Genomic DNA, 19217 nt, shown 5'->3' with positions numbered 1-19217 from the left:
ACACAAGTCATTAACAAAATACACTGTTTATTAAGAGGTGCATTAGAACAGTATAAATGGCAACAATCTGAGAAATGCGAGAGATGACGCCTGCGGCCGCCAAATCACTGGCCCCGGCAGGACCTGTACATTCCGAATATAGGAGAGCAGAAATCACCGGGCATGCCCACACAGTCTAAGGCCCCACGTATAAGATGTGTGCCGGCCGAGAGAGTCACATTCCAGCGTTACAATCATTTCTGATGCATTACCAGGAGGTGTAAAGGAGGGACAGGTTGGACTATAGCTATGGCAGAAGATGGGGCCCAGTGGTCAACCCCCTACCCTGAAGCAGGTGTTGGCGATTCCATTGCCCTATGATGAGCGAGGTTGCCAATCCTGGGGGTGAGGGAGCCACAGCGTTCTATCCCCCAAAGCACACACAATATAGACACGCAGAGAGTTTTGGCTGCTACTTGTACCTGTGCACACTCGGCCCCTGCAAACAATCAAAATGTTATTGGACATTCGGATGATTTAAAGGGGTCGTCCAGGATTAGAAGAGCATAACTTAGCATTTTTCCACAAATAGCGCCACTCTGGTCTATGGCCGTGCCTAGTATTGCAGCTGATCTCCTTTTAAAGGGAATGGGACCAGGCTGCAATACTAGATAGGTCTGTCACAAAACGGTAGCACAGAGCCCCCTATGGAGGTTTGACCATTCCTAAGGATAAATCAAATGTCCCCTTTAAGGCTGGGATTGCAACTCAACTCCATTGAAAAGAATAACACTGAGCTGCAATACCCTGCATGACCTGTGGCCAGGAGAGGCGCTGGATTTGGAAGAAAGCAGCCATGTTTCTCTAATACTAGACAACCCTTTAATAAGCTTCTTTACATAGCGCACATCTCCCCCCACAACGGCCATGTTTGCAGAGGGTGCAGGGTCCAGAAGATCTAGTAAAGGAATCACTTTGGCTTGATTTCTGCTGGGATCGGGGTGAATGAGTTGTGTGGTGGGGAACATTACAAAACATGGAAACAACACTCTAATAGGCCTACATGTCATGTGTCCAATACAGCAAACTGATTTTATACTTTCCAGACAGCGCCCCCTCTTCTCTATTGGCTCGGTCTGGTATTACAGTTCTAAGTAAATGCTGCAATACCAGAAACAGCCTGAAGACAAGAGGAGGCGCCATAAAAACAGCACTTGTCACAACTTTTACCTGTTTTCAGGGTATGTTTAGCTAATTGGAGACCCCTCCTCACTTAGGACCCCCTGACATAAATAGGTGCCACTGGCTAGCTTGGTATAGATGAAGGGAAAGCTCATTATAGACTAATGGATCCTCGTCATGCAGGGTGGGCCCCGTTCACACGCTGCATTTTGGCGTTTAAAGCCAAAGCTGGAAATCAATGCAAACAAAAGAACAGACTTCACTGCAGAAATGCACCAAAACGGCACCGTGTGAACTGGGATAAACATTTTTTAACTCTTTCATCATCATCATCATCCTCCTCCTGCACAAAGCAGAAACAGCCTCCCCGACAGTCAGTCTGATGTAAACAAAAATGAAGGACTCTTAAGGCGCCCGACCTGGTGCAGGAGCTGAGGGGGCGGAGCATGTCCGGAATTCTTTATTTGGGGTCATGCTCCGCCCCCTGCTCTAGACATAACAGGCTGAAAAGGTTTTGCGCGTTCCTTTCAGAGATTAGTGTATATATTATATCTTATATTATTCCAAGTAAATGGTCTCGAGTTTGTCTTGTCTGCACTTGGACGGGGGGAGGGTGCAAGCACCGACTATTCAGGAGCTTCTTAAAAAGCTGAGGTGATCAGAAGGCAATAGAATAGGTAACAGAATCGGCAGGGTAAACCCACGAGACAGACTTCACACCATGGGGTTAACAGGATGACGCCAAGCCCTCCTGATGGCCTTCCAAATACTGCATGGTATTCGGCCTGACAGCAGTCCTGATCGATGTCAGGACACCACGACCAGGTATGGAGGACTTATCCAACAATGGCGCATAAATCCTAGAAAACCCCTTTAAAGATTCTCGTTCCCTACAGCCACCACTAGATGGAGCTTACTGCATACTGATTCTACAGGGAACTCCACACAATATGCTCCCTCTAGTGGTGGATGTGGGTGTAACCGTCTGCATGGGATTTGGAACCTAGTGAGTGCTGGGATTAGGCTTAAATAATTGTCATGGATTAAAGGCAATGTCAGGCAATAAGAGAACTTGCGCTTTGTGAGCTGCTCTGGGTCACCCTGCTAGTTCTGTTAGACTGTAACTTAATAGAAAGTGACGCTGGATTTGCCTCCTGGTGGGTTCAGGACTCTGTTGTGACACCTCGGCCTGGGACCAAGATGTGGTTCGTGGGCTGCGAGAGCCGGGTCTGGCACGGCGACTTTTTCTTCTTTGGCAACTGGAGCTTTCACCTCTGGCGGGGGAGGGGGAGGATCCACTTTTACTGCAAGGACAAGGACACACAAGTCAATGGGTGACATAAAAAGCATTAACGGTAACCTGTCTCTTTAAATGTAAGCGCCTAGGTGTCTCAATGGTAACAGACTACAAATAAACCCGGTGTCGTCTGAGCCTGCAGTTGTGATCCCCTAATTCTTGCCAACACATAGGCAGGTTAGCAAGGTGCAGGGGACAGGTAGATGGTAATAGGTCCAACCACACAGAGTTTAATAGACACAAAGTAACACAAAGATTGACTCATTAGAACTATTATGAAATTTGTTACATTTTGCACCGGGGAAAGAAAAATCTAAATTAGTTGCAGACATGGACTTCCCCTTTAAAATGTTAAACTTTTACGCCAGTTAAAGAGTGGGATGGACAATTGGGGGAATGACATAAAGGTTCTGCACCCAGTACTGTGACAGTTTGCAGAGTTTGGTAACGGATGATCAATGTATAACAGGTTCCAGAGGTGCACGGGTTGTGGCGTTGCACAAGGTTCCCCGATTGTACAAGGATCCTTTCGTGTAGGTTCAGGAGGTTTACACTCTGCGCTATTCCATTTACTACATTATAATAATTCTGATTGGAAGCGACACCCTATAGGCACCATTCCCATTGCATGAAACATAGTATTAAAAGGTAAGACTTGTTACTATAAATTCAATGGATTCCCGAGACACGTGCGACATACAGAGTCTTGTGTCCTGGTCGTTCCTGGTTGGAATGTTCTTTATAAGATGCCTAAATTGGGGATCATATCTAAACAAGTATGTCAGATTCCATGTTGTGGTTCTTTCCGTAGTATTTTTAGAGATCACATGGATTGTTTGGAGCCAGGTATGGAATGTAATGTGTTTTCTTAGATTTCCTTTGTCTTCCCCCTTTGCTGCTGCAGTGTTAGATTCTAATCTACAACTGTGTCTATATTCAGCCATTGCACACGGGGTCTAAAATAGATGGCAGGGAGCCGGTCACGTTGTGTGTGTATATATAAACAATGACACAAGGCCGGTATTCACACTCACAGATCCTCAGGTTTAGACACAATGGATAGTAATGGTGAGTGGGACATCTTTATGCATTGATAGGATCCTTATATACAGATTAGTGATACATTATGCACAGCTTGTAACAATGTAATGAAGCATATATAGGACACATGGCGGCTACATATCAGAAACAGCTCCACTCTCTTCCAGGAGGCCGTGCCTGGTATTGCAGTTACCTTGCATGAAAGTGAATACTGCTAGGAGTGGTGCGGGGTCTTGTTATTTTTAGCAGTCATTCCCAACCCCTTTATTGACCTGCCCATTGTTGCGAGCACTTACCGGGTGTAATGTTTTGTGGGGCTTCTTGTTTTAATGAGATGTTATCCTGCAAACAGAACAGAATGATAATGTAATCGTCTCAGAATACAAGACAATGCCACAATTTGTTCCCCCCACGGAGGACGCCCCTGCCGTATGAGGAGCTGTGGGCAAGTTATATGGCGGGATGTACCTTAGGTTTATTTGGGTGCGCCTTAGGGCTTACTGGCAGCTGTCCTTCACTAAAAATACCGCTGCCTTTTCCTCCTGGTGGGTTTTGCCGGATCGGTGATTGGACGGGTTCTGGATCCTGGAAGATACCGCTGGTCTTTCCACCTATAGGAAGAAGCCAAACAAGTGTCAGCATAACAACAACCTGGCCACCGACATCAGATAGGAGTTGGCCAAACCGTACACATGCACACTGGGCTCAGCCAAGCATGCATGTGTTCTCAATACAGAGGGGAATAAGACACTGCAGGTGGTAGTTTATCTCAATGGAGAAGAAGACTTTGCACATGAAGAAATCCAATTTGCCCTTCTTTCTCCTGACGTATCATGGAGGGGGAGCTGAGACCCCTCTATACAGTCAGCCATATAGCTTTCCCTGTTCAATGGGGGCAAGGACACAAGTAGCTGCCAAACACTGCTAGAGGCGGATATTGTCTCGGATAATGTTCATTTTTCCTTGTCCGCCATCAGGGGCCCAACAGGACGCCTTCAGACACGTTTCATTCTCTTGGTGTAAATTGGGAAACCTAATGAATAAGACCTTACTAGTCACTGACTAATAATAAGGGCCGGCATTCATTCCTGCCATGGTGTACAGCGGTCTGCACCTCACACCCCGCAGGCTGTAAATTTGCCGACTCCTTGCTGCTCCCGGGATATTTGCACATCTGGCCGGTCTCTGGATATGTTTTCATTACACCCTAACCCTCCCCCCTCCTCCCCAGACACAGGAGAAGGCCAAAATGCAGGAAACTGTAAGACAGTCACAGATCTGCACTGGAGATAAGAGAAAGCATGGAGAAATCCGTCCCATGAATAATCTCCTGAACCCCGACATTTAGCAATTGTAAGATTTTTTTCTGACTAGTCAATAGAAGAATCCTCAGACGTGAAATGTGTCATAAGAAGTGTGGCCGGCCTCTCCCACACACAAGGGATTATCCACACTGTGCACACAGCTGGACTGACGGGCAGAGAAGACGTCTTCCCCGGCCAAGGAGGAGCCTTGGAGTATCTCAGTAGCTGACATAAGACGCAGCAGTGCCAGCTCAGCACAATCCCAAAACTTCCCCTCCTGCTGGATGAAGCGTGCCCAGGGCCAAGCGACCACGTCTAGGTCATCACACGAGGCACAAGATGTCCTCAGGTTATCTACACGGTGCAATGCAGAGTGCAATGCACTAGGCTGAGCATGCATGCATATGGGGAAGACAGAGGAGCTTTCGGCTAGTAGATATCTAATATGTATGGCTAGCTCCAATAGAGCCAACATTCGGGTTGTCCAGGAACTAGGTCAAGGGAGCTGAGCTGCAGCACTGGCCACTAAACAGGGAAAAGAAACAACTGCGTCCAGCCCCATGCTGCGTATGGCACCAGTGTTTGAGACAGCCTCATACAGCTGATCAGTGTCGGCCCCCACAATCATATATTTACAGCCGATCCATCAACCCTAATCCTTGACAGCCCCTTTAATGACTCTTTATCAAGGTCAGAGCCCTGTTTTCCTGATACACAGCTCCAGTCTCCTGTAAAGACATAGTGGAATAATAACCCCCTGCCTTCCAGCAGCCACCAGTAGGGGGCGCTTCCTGCAGAACTATACCTGGTACTTAATGCATAGCAAGAACTGCAGCCCCAGTTTGAGTTTCCCGGCCCCCTCCCTCCAGTACACGGTCAGATATGATCGCCGCCGCTCATCCTCCCTCCTCCGCACAGACTGGAGGGGACGTCCAACAAAACACTCTTACAGAATATCCAAGGACAAGGAGAATTACATTTCCACTAAAGAAAGTTCTTGGGAGTTTTGTGGCCTCAGTATAATGTGTAACAGGAGCCCCTGCTCAAGTGTCCTCACAAAGCAGGCGAGTCCTGTCCTGTCCCGGCTCCTCTGTAAAGAGTCTTTATTCTGCCGGAATTCATTCAAAGCAAAAGGAGGCAAAAAGTCCTCGAGAAAGGACCTGGAGATAATAGAGAGAAAGCCAAGACCCTGCAGAGACCGAGCCAGGATATGGAGGATACAGCAACCGCCCTCAAAGACACGGACTAATAATACCGTATAAATACACCTAGATCTGGCTGTATATAATGGCATCTATACAATGTTCTTCTAGGAATAACAAAGCTCCCTGACAGACACTTCAATAGAATACAAGCAAAATATGGAGGGAGAACAAGATCAGTAACATTATAAATACCTTACATTACTGATCCTGAGTTACATCCTGTATTATACTCCAGAGCTGCGCTCACTATTCTGCTGGTACAGTCACTGTGTACATACATTACATTACTTATCCTGTATTATACTCCAGAGCTGCGCTCACTATTCTGCTGGTGCAGTCACTGTGTACATACATTACATTACTTATCCTGTATTATACTCCAGAGCTGCGCTCACTATTCTGCTGGTACAGTCACTGTGTACATACATTACATTACTTATCCTGTATTATACTCCATGGCTGCGCTCCCTATTCTGCTGGTACAGTCACTGTGTACATACATTACATTACTTATCCTGTATTATACTCCAGAGCTGCGCTCACTACTCTGCTGGTGCAGTCACTGTGTACATACATTACATTACTTATCCTGTATTATACTCCAGAGCTGCGCTCACTACTCTGCTGGTACAGTCACTGTGTACATACATTACATTACTTATCCTGTATTATACTCCAGAGCTGCGCTCACTATTCTGCTGGTGCAGTCACTGTGTACATACATTACATTACTTATCCTGTATTATACTCCAGAGCTGCGCTCACTATTCTGCTGGTGCAGTCACTGTGTACATACATTACATTACTTATCCTGTATTATACTCCAGAGCTGCGCTCACTATTCTGCTGGTACAGTCACTGTGTACATACATTACATTACTTATCCTGTATTATACTCCATGGCTGCGCTCCCTATTCTGCTGGTACAGTCACTGTGTACATACATTACATTACTTATCCTGTATTATACTCCAGAGCTGCGCTCACTACTCTGCTGGTGCAGTCACTGTGTACATACATTACATTACTTATCCTGTATTATACTCCAGAGCTGCGCTCACTACTCTGCTGGTACAGTCACTGTGTACATACATTACATTACTTATCCTGTATTATACTCCAGAGCTGCGCTCACTATTCTGCTGGTACAGTCACTGTGTACATACATTACAGATCGCCTTTCCAGAATGCAGATCCCCACCGCCATCTCTATGCAGACATTTATCTAGTGCAGGATTCTGGGTGATTTCAGCTTTGCTGACCTGTTAATGCAGCTCTGGATTATGATACAGACGGTAACTTATCTGCTCCCGCTATATAATGTATTTACAAAGTCGTCCATCTCCTGTTCTATACAGAATTATCACCAGGTCTAATCCTATGAGCCCTCACCCGGGGGGTTGGACCTCTTTGGTGCACTGTCCGGCTCCGCAGGCCCATCAAAGATATTCGAGGACATCTTGTTCTGACGTCTTGGCGCAGCCGATTCCTCAGAATTCCCAAATATACAGCTGGACCCTCCACCTGGCGGCTTCAAAACCCTGTAGGAAGAGGAAGAAACTGATTAGGAATTCTGCAGCCTTCTCCTAAATGCGGCCGGGCCACGTGCCTGGAGGGGATCGCATACAGCGCATAGCGGGCGGACGATTACGTAAATGATAATAAACCTGGCGAGGCTGGTAAAAAAAAGTGGGGAAAAGACAAAAAGTTGCAATTTATTTTGCAAACAAAAATAAAGATTGTGAGCTAATAAATGCGCCCTGATAATATAAATGTTGCATTATCGATACCTACAAAGCATTGCAGCGCTGTCTGTTGTCCTCTGTTATCAGCCGGACATAGACTGCGCACATAAAGCCATTACAAGGCGGATTCTGTCAGTGAGGTCTAATATGGGATCTGCGGAGAGGCCGGGGGATAAGTTTGGCTCCCGTAGGGCCTGCGGAGTGATGTGCTGGCAATCTTGTCACCGTGTAAAAGGACCTCCAGATATTATAAGCCGAGACGCTGATGCCTGCCAAGACGCAACTGATAGAGGGTGGGGGAAGGGACGCCTAACCACAAGACACTATGCAAACATCCCACCTACTAAGCTCAGTGCACGAGGCCTCCGACGACTGCACAACCCCAAAATCCAAGCTAAAGTAAAGAACCAGAAGACTGTAAAACATAAAGGGGCACAAGGAAGATAAGAAACCCGCAGATAAGATCAGAAAGGACAAGTCTCCAATATGATCCGGTGATCTGATCGGGTCATGGATGGTGCAGTAAATGGAGAAGCAGCCAGACAAGTGCACTGGGGCTGCAAACACAGAGGACGCTGTCAGTGCCCCGTTCCCTATTCACAGGACAAGTGTCTTTAATGGGACAACCCCTTTAAGTTACAGCTCACAAGCAGCCTTGCAACTATCGGAAAGAATCCGTCAACCTTAAAATGTTTGCAATAGTTACTTGTGTCGTCCTTTCCCATTGTAACCCCAATGATCTGTCCCGCTGCCCTAGCCTGATCCTAAAACAGCCCAGACACTATACACAGAGGTTAGCCTAAAGTACAGGTGAAAGGTATTCCCCCAGACCCCCCAATATACATCCACACTTGGCTCCCTGCTTTCAGGGACAAGGATCACATATCGAAACGCCACATGCACTACACCTCTAATATGTGCCACATTAAAGGGCTTGTCTCATGATAACCCCTTTAAGTACCACCTAGATGGCGCACCCTGTATTCCAGATCTTCAGGTTCACATAAATCATCCTTTACTTTCACTCTTTTGTCTCAAAGCTCCTAAAATATGTCTGCTGTCCAAAATCGAGAAGAATGGGACTGGTGTAAAGATCCCCCGACCGCCTGTCCTGCCCCAGGAGCCTCCTACATTGTCGTAACATGGAAATGAAGAATCTTGTGCATTTCAGCTATTTACACAGGAAATGGCCCTAATGTCTCCCAGCTGCTGCAGCCGAGGTGATGGGGCCCCGCACGGCCCGAAAGGTCTTCAATAGATATCATTGTAAAACCAAAACCAAACATCTAATGCAAAAGGTGCAGCACCGGGGATTCCTAGGATTGCAATAAGACTCACCTTGTGCACTGCTCGGCAGAACAGACTGAAGCCCCCCCTACTGTCCAGTATGGTAATCACATGTATAGGGCAGGTCCACATCAGCAAACCTCCTGCCGAATGTTTGGGTCCATGCAGATATATACCGCAGCCTAAACCCTGGACGTGCAGGACGCCGCCAATAAGGAGGTGCCCACGTCACCGGAGTCTCAGAGTATTTTAGGCAAAGTGCAGGATCTCCAGGATTATTCCATTAAGCCCATTTCCTCTCTTATAGGAAGAGCTAAAGAATCTAAGCCAGAGTCAAGTGAGGTTGTGAGGACGGGAACCCTTCAAGATCACCTTGTACTCTATGGCAATGGTCAGACGTGCAGGGAACAACGCAAGTCTGAGCCAAGAACCATGTGAAGAGCTTCCTTCTCCTCTTCAAGCTGATCCCTGGGGGTTCTAGGTGTCGGACCCCACCTATCAATATCATATCATAAAGCTGGAGCCCCCCTGTAAGTACAAGGCTTGTCCTGTTTCTGAGTAATCTTGGCTACTGGATGACACAACTATTTTGCAATTGGCATTTGCAAACCTATAACTCCCAGCAAGCCCCGACAGCCCAATCCAGAGATGCAATCCCAGTCATTACAGGGTCAGCAGTCCCTTGTTCACACCTTAATTTACAGAAAGCAGGAGACCCCCATTAACTCTTATTAGCCCTGAGAAGAAAAAGCAGTGGTACAGACCTAGAGAATCAATACAGGTCCAGGGTTCAGCTCTGGTGACTCCTTGCGGTGACCTCTTCTCTAGTACAAGGTCTTGTCTGGTCTTGTTTGGCTAATGGAGGAATTCCCCAGGGGAGGTCGCCTTAAAGACGTCTGAGAAGTTTCTCTGGTCCCTGATGTCATTTTAGTAAATGGGAAAGCCTTGACCTGTGAACTCTGGACACCACAGGGGTCAATCCTATAGATTCTGCACTGGCCATCTATGATGTAAGCAGCAAGTGCATGCGAGAGGCCATGATGGCGGAGAATAGGGAACAGTACTGTACAATGACAAGCTTGTTCGGCACAAGACACGCGGTCCTCCCCCTCCCATCATCTATAGAAAACAGGAAAAACCTAAAAGCTTCCTTTGTCACCCCGGTCATCCATTATGTCAATCACTTAGGGATGAGGTAAGCCTATTGCAGAGCGATGACTCCGGGGAGCGAGCTGCTTATTGTCCTGGACCTTAAAGAAGACCCAGCGCCTCTGATGTTCCACCTGGAAATGTAGGTAAGTGGGAGATACTGGTCTGTGTATTTGCAGAGGGGTCTCTACAGTTCGGCCAATTCTCTCTGTGTAGGACAATCCACAATGCTGAAGTTGTGCGCATCACAATGCAGAACTGTAAGGAAAGAAGCTCCTTAGGTGTCATTGGAAACTGGAACGGACATGACCGGACAGGGGAATAGGAAGCCAAGATGGCATTGGGCTCAGACCAGCTATTCATTCTATTCTGGACATTTCGGTGTATCGGGGGAGGGGGTTCTAGGAATGCTCTGAGCTTGGAAGTGAATGGAGCATGCTGGGAGTTGTAGTTTCTCAGCACCTGGAGTGTCGGAGGTTGCTGACCGCTGGTTTAGGACTGGCTACCTCATATGTATTGATGGTTCCGCGACACTTCTATGGCGGCAGGTTTCCATGTGCCCAGTCATAGGGCTGCAGGATATTTCCTCTCTTTATACTGAGGCCACACACTCACTTGCAGTATGTATGTTCACCCCAGCATGCAAGTGACATAGAGAAGTCTAAGGGAATAGCTGCTCTTGATTGACAACTAAGGGATTGGGCGTCTGACAAAGCAAGGCCGAACCATGACCATGACTGACTGCTAAACCACAGGCGGTATTATATGGACCCGTTACACACACGCGCCTGGTTAACCAGCTCACAAACAAGGAACCTTTGTCTCCTCACGTCTTATCCAAAGTCCAAAGGAGGGAAAAAAAAACCTATTGACAGAGCAAACAAATCAGAGGGTTGTGAAACAGATGTGAGCTCAGCAGCCATGTCAGGAATGAAGCACATCCAAAACCCATCCGTCATGGGCTGAACCGCCTTCCTATGGGAATAGGTGTAAGGAAAGGGAACAGAACTCCCGAAATCACTGCTAGGGAGATACAAATATAAGATGGAGCGTTGTGGGTGGAGATCCCGGCATCAGACACAACGAAACCCTCCAGGCGTCATCCTACCATAGAACGGGCCCGTGTGCAGGAGCCTGGCCTGGGGTGCAGCTGCATTTGTGGCCCCACACAAGGTATCTGCCCAAAAGCTGCCACTGACAGGCAGAGTAATGGAAACTGCATGGAAGAGGCCGGTCCTGTTTGGACTAGGCATCTAGCCACTTTCTGTTATCTGGGGCGGCCATCTTGCCTGAGCTTCTCCTCCGCTCTCTGAACAGCATTTAGTGATCTGCTTTACAGCACAGTCACAATAGTCTGGAGCCGAATCGCTGAAGTCTATGGAGAGTTTCCTAGACATGCTCCAAGCAGGGATGAGATAAGCTGTGACCTCATCTATTGTCTTTCATGGATGTAATAATGGCTCAATGGTGTAAACTATAGAGGTGTTATCTTCTATTGTAATACTGTTTAGGATGGAAGTGAGGTGACTGCTGCAAAGAAAAACCCAAAACTAATTTTATTATTGGGCTTAGTGGCCAGAGTGAAAATTGCAGGATATAATATAGAATTAAATAAATAAATAAAATATATATATATATATATATATATATATATATATATATATATAATTTTTAATTTAAATATAGATAGTGCCATGGATAAATAAGAATAAAATAAAAAACAAACAAATACTTTGTTTCGGTCATTTTCTGGTGAGAGATTCCCTTGTCAAGTCTGCTCATCCCAAAACTACCCAATAGTAACTGGATTTTACTTCCTTACCAGACACTTTATAAAGAAGGAACTGAAAGAGGAAGGAGGAGGGGGACACGTCAATTAAAAATCCCCTTTAATTGAGAGCTGGAGGAGCCCCCAGATATACTGTGATCCTTGTCATCCAGACAGACTGAAGCCTATGACCCGGGCACCGGCACGGTTTTCCTTGCACCCCAGGTTATACGTGCACTGGATGCGCATGGATGCCATGACTAAGTGACTGTGCGTCCCGAAACGCGTTGGCGTTTTTTAAAGGTTTTTCATTCTTTTTTTTGTCTTTGTTTTTGATGTTTTTGTAAGTTTATATCAGATGGAATAAAGGACTTTTTTTTATTTATGTCCGCGGAGTGATGCCGATTTCTCTTTTTCTTGATCCTATACGTGCACTCTCTTCCAGTCCTCTGTGGCTTTGGCTCCGTTATCGGACGCAGAGCCCCAGATATTTTGCATTTCACTGCAGCTTATTTGCAGCCACTCTAATGGTTGACATCCACTAAAGTCATGAGTTCCCTGATCAGCAGCAAGGAGATGGTTAAATACAAGAAGAGCCCGGCGATCACATGGTGCCAAACCACAAAATGCAAATAAAAAAAGGAGGATGAACGGGGCCTAGAAACAGAACCGCTGACAACTACAAGGAACCGTACCAGGCCTGTGTGTGCGAGGACAGGGGCGTGCAGGTCACACTGCAGTCATAAGGGGAACGTGGAGATCCAGGAGAATCCATCTCTGCAAATCCAGCTGGATCACATGTGCAGCATTTTTCTGGGTGTCCTAAAACCCGTCATTTTTTTGAGACCACAAAGTCACTATAAAGAGGTTTTACATTCCATAGCCTAATAGCTATAAACACGCATATGTAGTGAATGGGGTCGGTTTTTCTTGCTTATATAGCGCCGTCATATTCTGCCATTGTCAGTCACTGTCCCATATTGGGAGCACAATCTACATTCTCTATCAGGATGTCTTTAAAGTGTGGGAGGAAACCCCCCCAAACACGGGGAGAACATACAAACTCTTGGTCGGATTCGAACCCAGGACTCCAGCACTGCAAGAGTACAGAGCTAACCCCAGAGCCACCGCGCTGCCCATGCTCAGGGTAGAAAGACCTACCTATTATAATTTATCCCGCTCGGCCTTTTTTCGTCCTCCAACACCTACTGAACATCCAATACACACGAGATAGTCGGCTGATTCCTAAATGGCGGATTCTGTCAATGGCGTAGCCATCTTTATAGTCCAATTGGCCACCATACCAACCCATCTCACAGTGTTACTGGCCAACATGTCAAGCCACAAACCTATGCCAGGTTAAAGCAGCATTTTACAGACCCCTTTGACTTATAACAGGGTCTGTTGGGTTTCCTCAGCCGGAGAACAGAATACAGAGCAAAGGACCTGCACAAATGGCCGCACTGTCAGACAGGCTGACAATGACGTGGCATTAGACAAGGGGGAGGGGGGCTCGGCAGACAACACAAACACAACACGCCAAGTCCTGACCTGCAACTCGCCCCACCCAGACATCCCCAGCTGGGAGGTGAACCCTGGCGGTGACATCTCCCCAAGCGTGAAATGCACTAACAAGGCGTCAGGTGAGGCCCCGGCCCCAGCCCCAGCCATTGTTCTGTCAGCCTTGTAAGCAGACGTGTACAAGCTGCCATTAACCATCACAGCGCCAGAAACCACGGGCACTGAACAGCTTTGACCCCACCAATAAGCAAATGACCCTCTATCCAAAGGATAAATTGTTTTAATTGGAAAACCCCCATAGCTATAAAATTTAAAAAAAAACAAACTGCATGCAGTTTTATCTGTGCCCAGTAGCCCTGAGCCTCAAACACCTGCAGAAACAAAATGTGACTCAACCCTACCCGGGCGTATTGTACAATCCCACTATAGACATCATAATACAAGAGGCCGCACCTTCCTGAAGTTGTGGTTATGCCTATCCCCGGATAAATCATCATACAATCCGGGACTGACTGCTAAACGTCATCGCTGTGTGGCATATCAGATGTCGCAACGATCCAGAGTTGTGGCAAAATGTGTTACATGTAAACATGCGAGTGAGCATAGTGAGCATAGGCATATGCATGCACGTTGCAACCAAGTGTGCAAACTGATAACAGGGCCCTCGAACTAGACCTGTCCGTCCACACAAGCCGACCATAGGACATAGACATGCAAGATAACCTGAGGTGTAACCTCTCTGGGCATTAAACCACCCAAATCGACAGTGTGTAAAGTTTCGGAGCCGCTCTATAGGGTAGCGCTGTCTGATACGTCACACAGACCCGTACATAGAAGTCTCTCACCATGACAGCTCCATATACATCACCTCCTTAATGATACTAACACAAAGCCTTAGCACTTGGCTGACATTTTACCGCCGTCCCCTGTAAGTGCCCCTATGATATAAAGGGCTCGGGATTAGCGCTCTCCAGGCGAAGTGTGTGGAGGGTATATAGACAGGTTACTGTATACACTGCAGCGCTGTCTACTCCTCTTATACACACAAGGTGACAAGATGATAGATGACAAAGCCTGGAAGGAGTATACAGCTAGGAAGAGCCGGACAATGTCACAGATACAATGAGGGCTCCGAGATTTGGACAATTTGCCCTCAGGCCATAACTTGGATGACACAAGACTGTGCAACTGAACAAGATACAAGTCACCCGACAGCAAGTCTCAGAGTCTTTGCACCATTGTGTGACCGTTCTGTACGGTGCAATTGTGCGACTACTTGAGGTCTGCAAAAAAACAAACAGCCAAGTCCCATCGTGCATTACGGTCTGTTATTGCAGAGTTGTGCTCAACATGTGACCAAGAACTATAAATCTTCTCACTCCAGTGCACCAGGGGGCAGGGGGAACACATTTACAAGGCACAGACTGCTGGACAGCAAAGGGGATCAGACAGGAGACCAAAGAAGTTTATCCAGCCCTAGTGTGGTGAGGGCGACCTGTGCGGCCCCCTGTCTTCTGGGGTCAGGCCCACTATAGTAACGCCAGTGGCTGGGGTCTCCCATGTTATGAAGGCTAGAAGTCCTAGAGGTTGGAGGTCACCGCTCTGCTATTTTATTCATGGTACCAAACTTGCACCGGGCATTATATATAGAGTGATCGTACATGAGATCAGCCATGTCCTGACCTACCCCACAGCCCACACCCTAATCTTACCACACAATGCGATGCACCCGCCGTTACTAGTAAGAAGTTCCCCGGGTCTATAATCCATCATGGAGGAGAAGTGACTGACAGGAGGATCAACCTCACACTGCAGCAACCTGCAGACGGCGTGCTAAGAATGTGCGCCTGGAGGCCCATGGGAAAGCTGGAGAGGACAGTGGTCTGCACCCTACAGGTCCTTAGCCTCAGGCTGCCAGGGTATGCTGAGTGTTATAGCTGCAGAGCCCTGGACATAGAGTTGGCTCAGGATGATATATGGTGCACTATTATAGTGCATAGGTGCGGCGTTGCGGGTGTATACTTTAACACATTTGCCATATTGATCCGTAAGAGGCGGCTCAGCGAGGATCTTCACTATGGAGAATCCCAGGCATCCAAGGAAAATCAATTTCAAGGGGAGTCCCGCAATGCGTCCTGTACTGACCGCTAGGAGCAGCTGAGCCACAAACTGAGATAGTCAGGCAGGGCCGCCTACGTCCAGAAACAGCGCCACTCTAGTCCATGGCTGCGCCCCGTATCACATTAGTCATGGGGTTAAATGGAGCCAGGCTGTAGTATCATTCCCATCCTACAAGAGTGGCGGGGTCAGCCCTTTATAGGGCGAGTACAGATTGCAAGAAATGATGTCACACAAATGTTACTTCATGGGAAATGCAATTCTGCATTGGCTCATCCCTCAGTTATTCCTCCTGTCAATTTAGGTATAAAATAACAACCAGATGTTACCCTTCCCCTTGTCCCTGCATCACCAGTCACTGCCAGCAGTTATTGGACAATGGCGGACTATGTAGGGAGACCCCCAAACATACATCGGTCAGTATAGTCAGAGATTTGTAGGATGAATAACAGAGGAACAGCACAAGGCAGAGATATAAGACCTGAGGAATTGTGATATTATGGGGAATACTATTACTTACTAGAACAGACATGACAGGAGAGGTGACAGATCCTTATTACAGGGAAAGGTCATCACTATGTGCTGGGCAGGGGCACTGGGTATCGGACCCCAACAATTAGCTGTTTGAAGAGGCAGCAGGACCACGGCTTCTTCCTTCTGCCAGTCATGTCATGTAACATGGGACAGCTCAGTCCCATTCAAGTGATGTCAAGTGAATGAGGCTGAGCTGCAATACACAGCACAAACAAATCCCATAGTGGTCATCTGAGCCCTGCGCCCTCTTCAACCAGCTGATCTGTGGGAGTCTTGGTTGTCGGGTAAGGGGTCAGAGCTATTACCCTCCAGCGGTATACGGATAAGCGGTCAGAGCTATTCCGCTCCAGCATTATACGGGTAAGGGGTCAGAGCTATTACCCTCCAGCGGTATACGGATAAGCGGTCAGAGCTATTCCGCTCCAGCATTATACGGGGAAGGGGTCAGAGCTATTACCCTCCAGCGGTATACGGATAAGCGGTCAGAGCTATTCCGCTCCAGCATTATACGGGTAAGGGGTCAGAGCTATTACCCTCCAGCGGTATACGGATAAGCGGTCAGAGCTATTCCGCTCCAGCATTATACGGGGAAGGGGTCAGAGCTATTACCCTCCAGCGGTATACGGATAAGCGGTCAGAGCTATTCCGCTCCAGCATTATACGGGGAAGGGGTCAGAGCTATTACCCTCCAGCGGTATACGGATAAGCGGTCAGAGCTATTCCCCTCCAGCGGTATACGGATAAGCGGTCAGAGCTATTCCCCTCCAGCATTATACGGGTAAGGGGTCAGAGCTATTATCCTCCAGCGGTATATGGGTAAGGGGACAGAGCTATTCCCCTCCAGCATTATACGGGTAAGGGGTCAGAGCTATTACCCTCCAGCGGTATACGGATAAGCGGTCAGAGCTATTCCGCTCCAGCATTATACGGGGAAGGGGTCAGAGCTATTACCCTCCAGCGGTATACGGATAAGGGGTCAGGGCTATTCCACTCCAGCGGTATATGGGTAAGGGGACAGAGCTATTACCCTCCAGCGGTATACAGGGAAGGGGTCAGAGCTATTACCCTCCAGCGGTATACAGGGAAGGGAATACAGCAATATACAGACAATATGTAAAGAAAAAAGACAGTCGCTTGTCCTGCAATTCCCTTACTATAAGGGCCCTTAATCCAGAGCAGATCAGGAAGACGGATCATTACAAGACATAACTAGTCACAGCGCAGATATTTCATTGTACTGGCCCGGCCATTGGAGAAATCTAAAAACATGACAATGGCATCAGGGCGGGCGGTGCGGGAAGAGCTGGCGCCGCTTCTCCTCCTTACACACCTTGTGCAGAACAAAGCCTGGGCCGGGCATGCAGCATCTCCGCTACACAGGGGACAATAGTCTGCACATGGCTCAGCAGACGCCTGTACTGGCAGGATGTCGCTAGAGGCACGCCACTGCCGCTTAACCCTTTCAGCGCTATACAAAGTGGCTGGCAGGACATGCTGGGAGTTGTAGTCCTCTGCATCATAAACCTTAAGAGCTGCCGATCTATTCTGTGTGTGACAGGACCAATGTCTTAGCGACAATGTATCAAATACTAATATATGTATCTATTTATACGTGTCCTGGCTACAATGTATCAAAGAGAACTAAAAGCAATTATTGGACATCTCATTTGTCAATTTTCACGTCCGATTGTTACAAAGTCGCCCCGATCACAGTCCGGTACCGCGATGGCCGGCGTATCGGGGCGTATAATAAAAGCAATCGGTGGAAATGTATAGGAGGAGGCAGAAAATATTCACAAATCATCTAATTGTGGCCACATCTTTGTGTCTATGGTCACCCCGACCCCAGGTCCACCCTTCCTGCCCAGTACATGCAGCCCTGGCCAGAACGTCTGCAGATACCGCAGTTAAAAGGCAGTACCATGACCCGCCCCACCGCTCCCGGAGCCTGCCCAGCTGCTATCACTGCCCCCCGGCATCAGGTCTCACCTAGAGCTCGGCTTGTTACTGCTCTCCAGGCCCTGGAAAGTGTTAGTAGAAGTCATGTCTGCGCCTGAGCCAGCCGAGCGTCCGCACACTGCCACAGCGAGCACCGACTGCACGGAGATGAGGGGAAGCCCCGGCCAGAGCGGGATGAGCGCTGATTGGCCGCCACAAGCGTCTGTAAGTTCTCTCGTCCAATCAGCGGAGCTGTCCCTTGAAACAAGTTTTCGCTGTTTAGTGGATGACTCCTGAACGTCAATCATCGAGTCTGAGCCTTCTCATTGGACAGAGGATGGGATGAGGCGGGACTTTGCGCTGTGTCTCCGCCCATTGCGTTGATATGGATGGAGCTGAGGGGATGTGAATGTCGGGGTGCCCGGGTTGTGGGGTGTCATGTGACCGGGGAGGACGAGATGGAATTGGGGGGGGGGGGGGGGTAGTTCTTAAAGGGGATGTCCAGAAGAAAGGAAATTCCAGGCTCATTCTGCATTAGAGTAGGGGTCTGCAACTTGTGGCGCCCCAGCGGCTAAAACTACAACCCCCAGCATGCCCTGGCCAGGTAGAGGCTGAGCATTGGAGACGCCTGCATGAGGCTGGGATGCCACCTAGTGGTTGCACCGTAGTATTATAGGTCTAGAATCTGACTTAAAGGGGTTGTCCAGAATGATAGGGTTTTTATTTTTTTGCATGGGGGAAGAAAAAAACAAGACCCCTTCGCCCCTGTCCCCGATTACTCCAACCTTTGTCTGATCCTGACCCACGTGACCGCTGAGGCCTATCAATGACCTGAGGAGAGGACACGGGGCGTCACAGGTGACATGAGAGTGATGTCCCGGGTCCTGTACCAAGGTCATTGCTAGGCCTCAGCGGTCACATGTGTCAGGGACTTCTGCCATAACTAGAGCAGCAGGATCGGACTGGGTTGGGAGCCTCATTGCAAAAAAGGAAAACCAAAAAAAAACCAAAAGGTTATCCTGGACAACCCATTTAAAGGGGCTCTATCAGCAAAATCATGCTGCTAGAGCCCCACATATGCGTGCATAGCCTTTAAAAAGGCTATTCAGGCACTGTAAATGTTAAATTAAACTACCCCCCCCCCACCCC

The 19217-nt window shown here is 48.0% G+C and overlaps 1 protein-coding gene across 3 annotated transcripts; it reads right to left on the bottom strand.

Moving 5' to 3' along the window:
- Window positions 1-7: 7 nt before the first annotated feature.
- Window positions 8-18246, bottom strand: JPT2 (Jupiter microtubule associated homolog 2). Of its 3 annotated transcripts, none has more exons than XM_075286052.1 (5): window positions 18120-18246; window positions 7401-7549; window positions 3968-4110; window positions 3796-3841; window positions 8-2465 (listed from the first exon to the last, which is right to left on the bottom strand). In XM_075286052.1, exons 1-5 carry the CDS (start codon window positions 18173-18175, stop codon window positions 2287-2289), a joined length of 573 nt encoding a protein of 190 aa, XP_075142153.1. In that variant the 5' UTR covers window positions 18176-18246; the 3' UTR covers window positions 8-2286. The 3 variants fall into 3 exon arrangements, with proteins under 3 accessions (XP_075142153.1, XP_075142152.1, XP_075142154.1); XM_075286051.1 differs by lacking the exon at window positions 18120-18246 and adding an exon at window positions 7803-7988; XM_075286053.1 differs by lacking the exon at window positions 18120-18246 and adding an exon at window positions 7799-7824.
- Window positions 18247-19217: the final 971 nt, after the last annotated feature.

This window comes from Leptodactylus fuscus, chromosome 8, assembly GCF_031893055.1.
Source record: "Leptodactylus fuscus isolate aLepFus1 chromosome 8, aLepFus1.hap2, whole genome shotgun sequence".
Classification (NCBI taxonomy): Eukaryota; Metazoa; Chordata; class Amphibia; order Anura; family Leptodactylidae; genus Leptodactylus; species Leptodactylus fuscus.
Note: the sequence above shows the minus strand (reverse complement) of the source record. Positions and strands in the feature narration are given on the sequence as shown.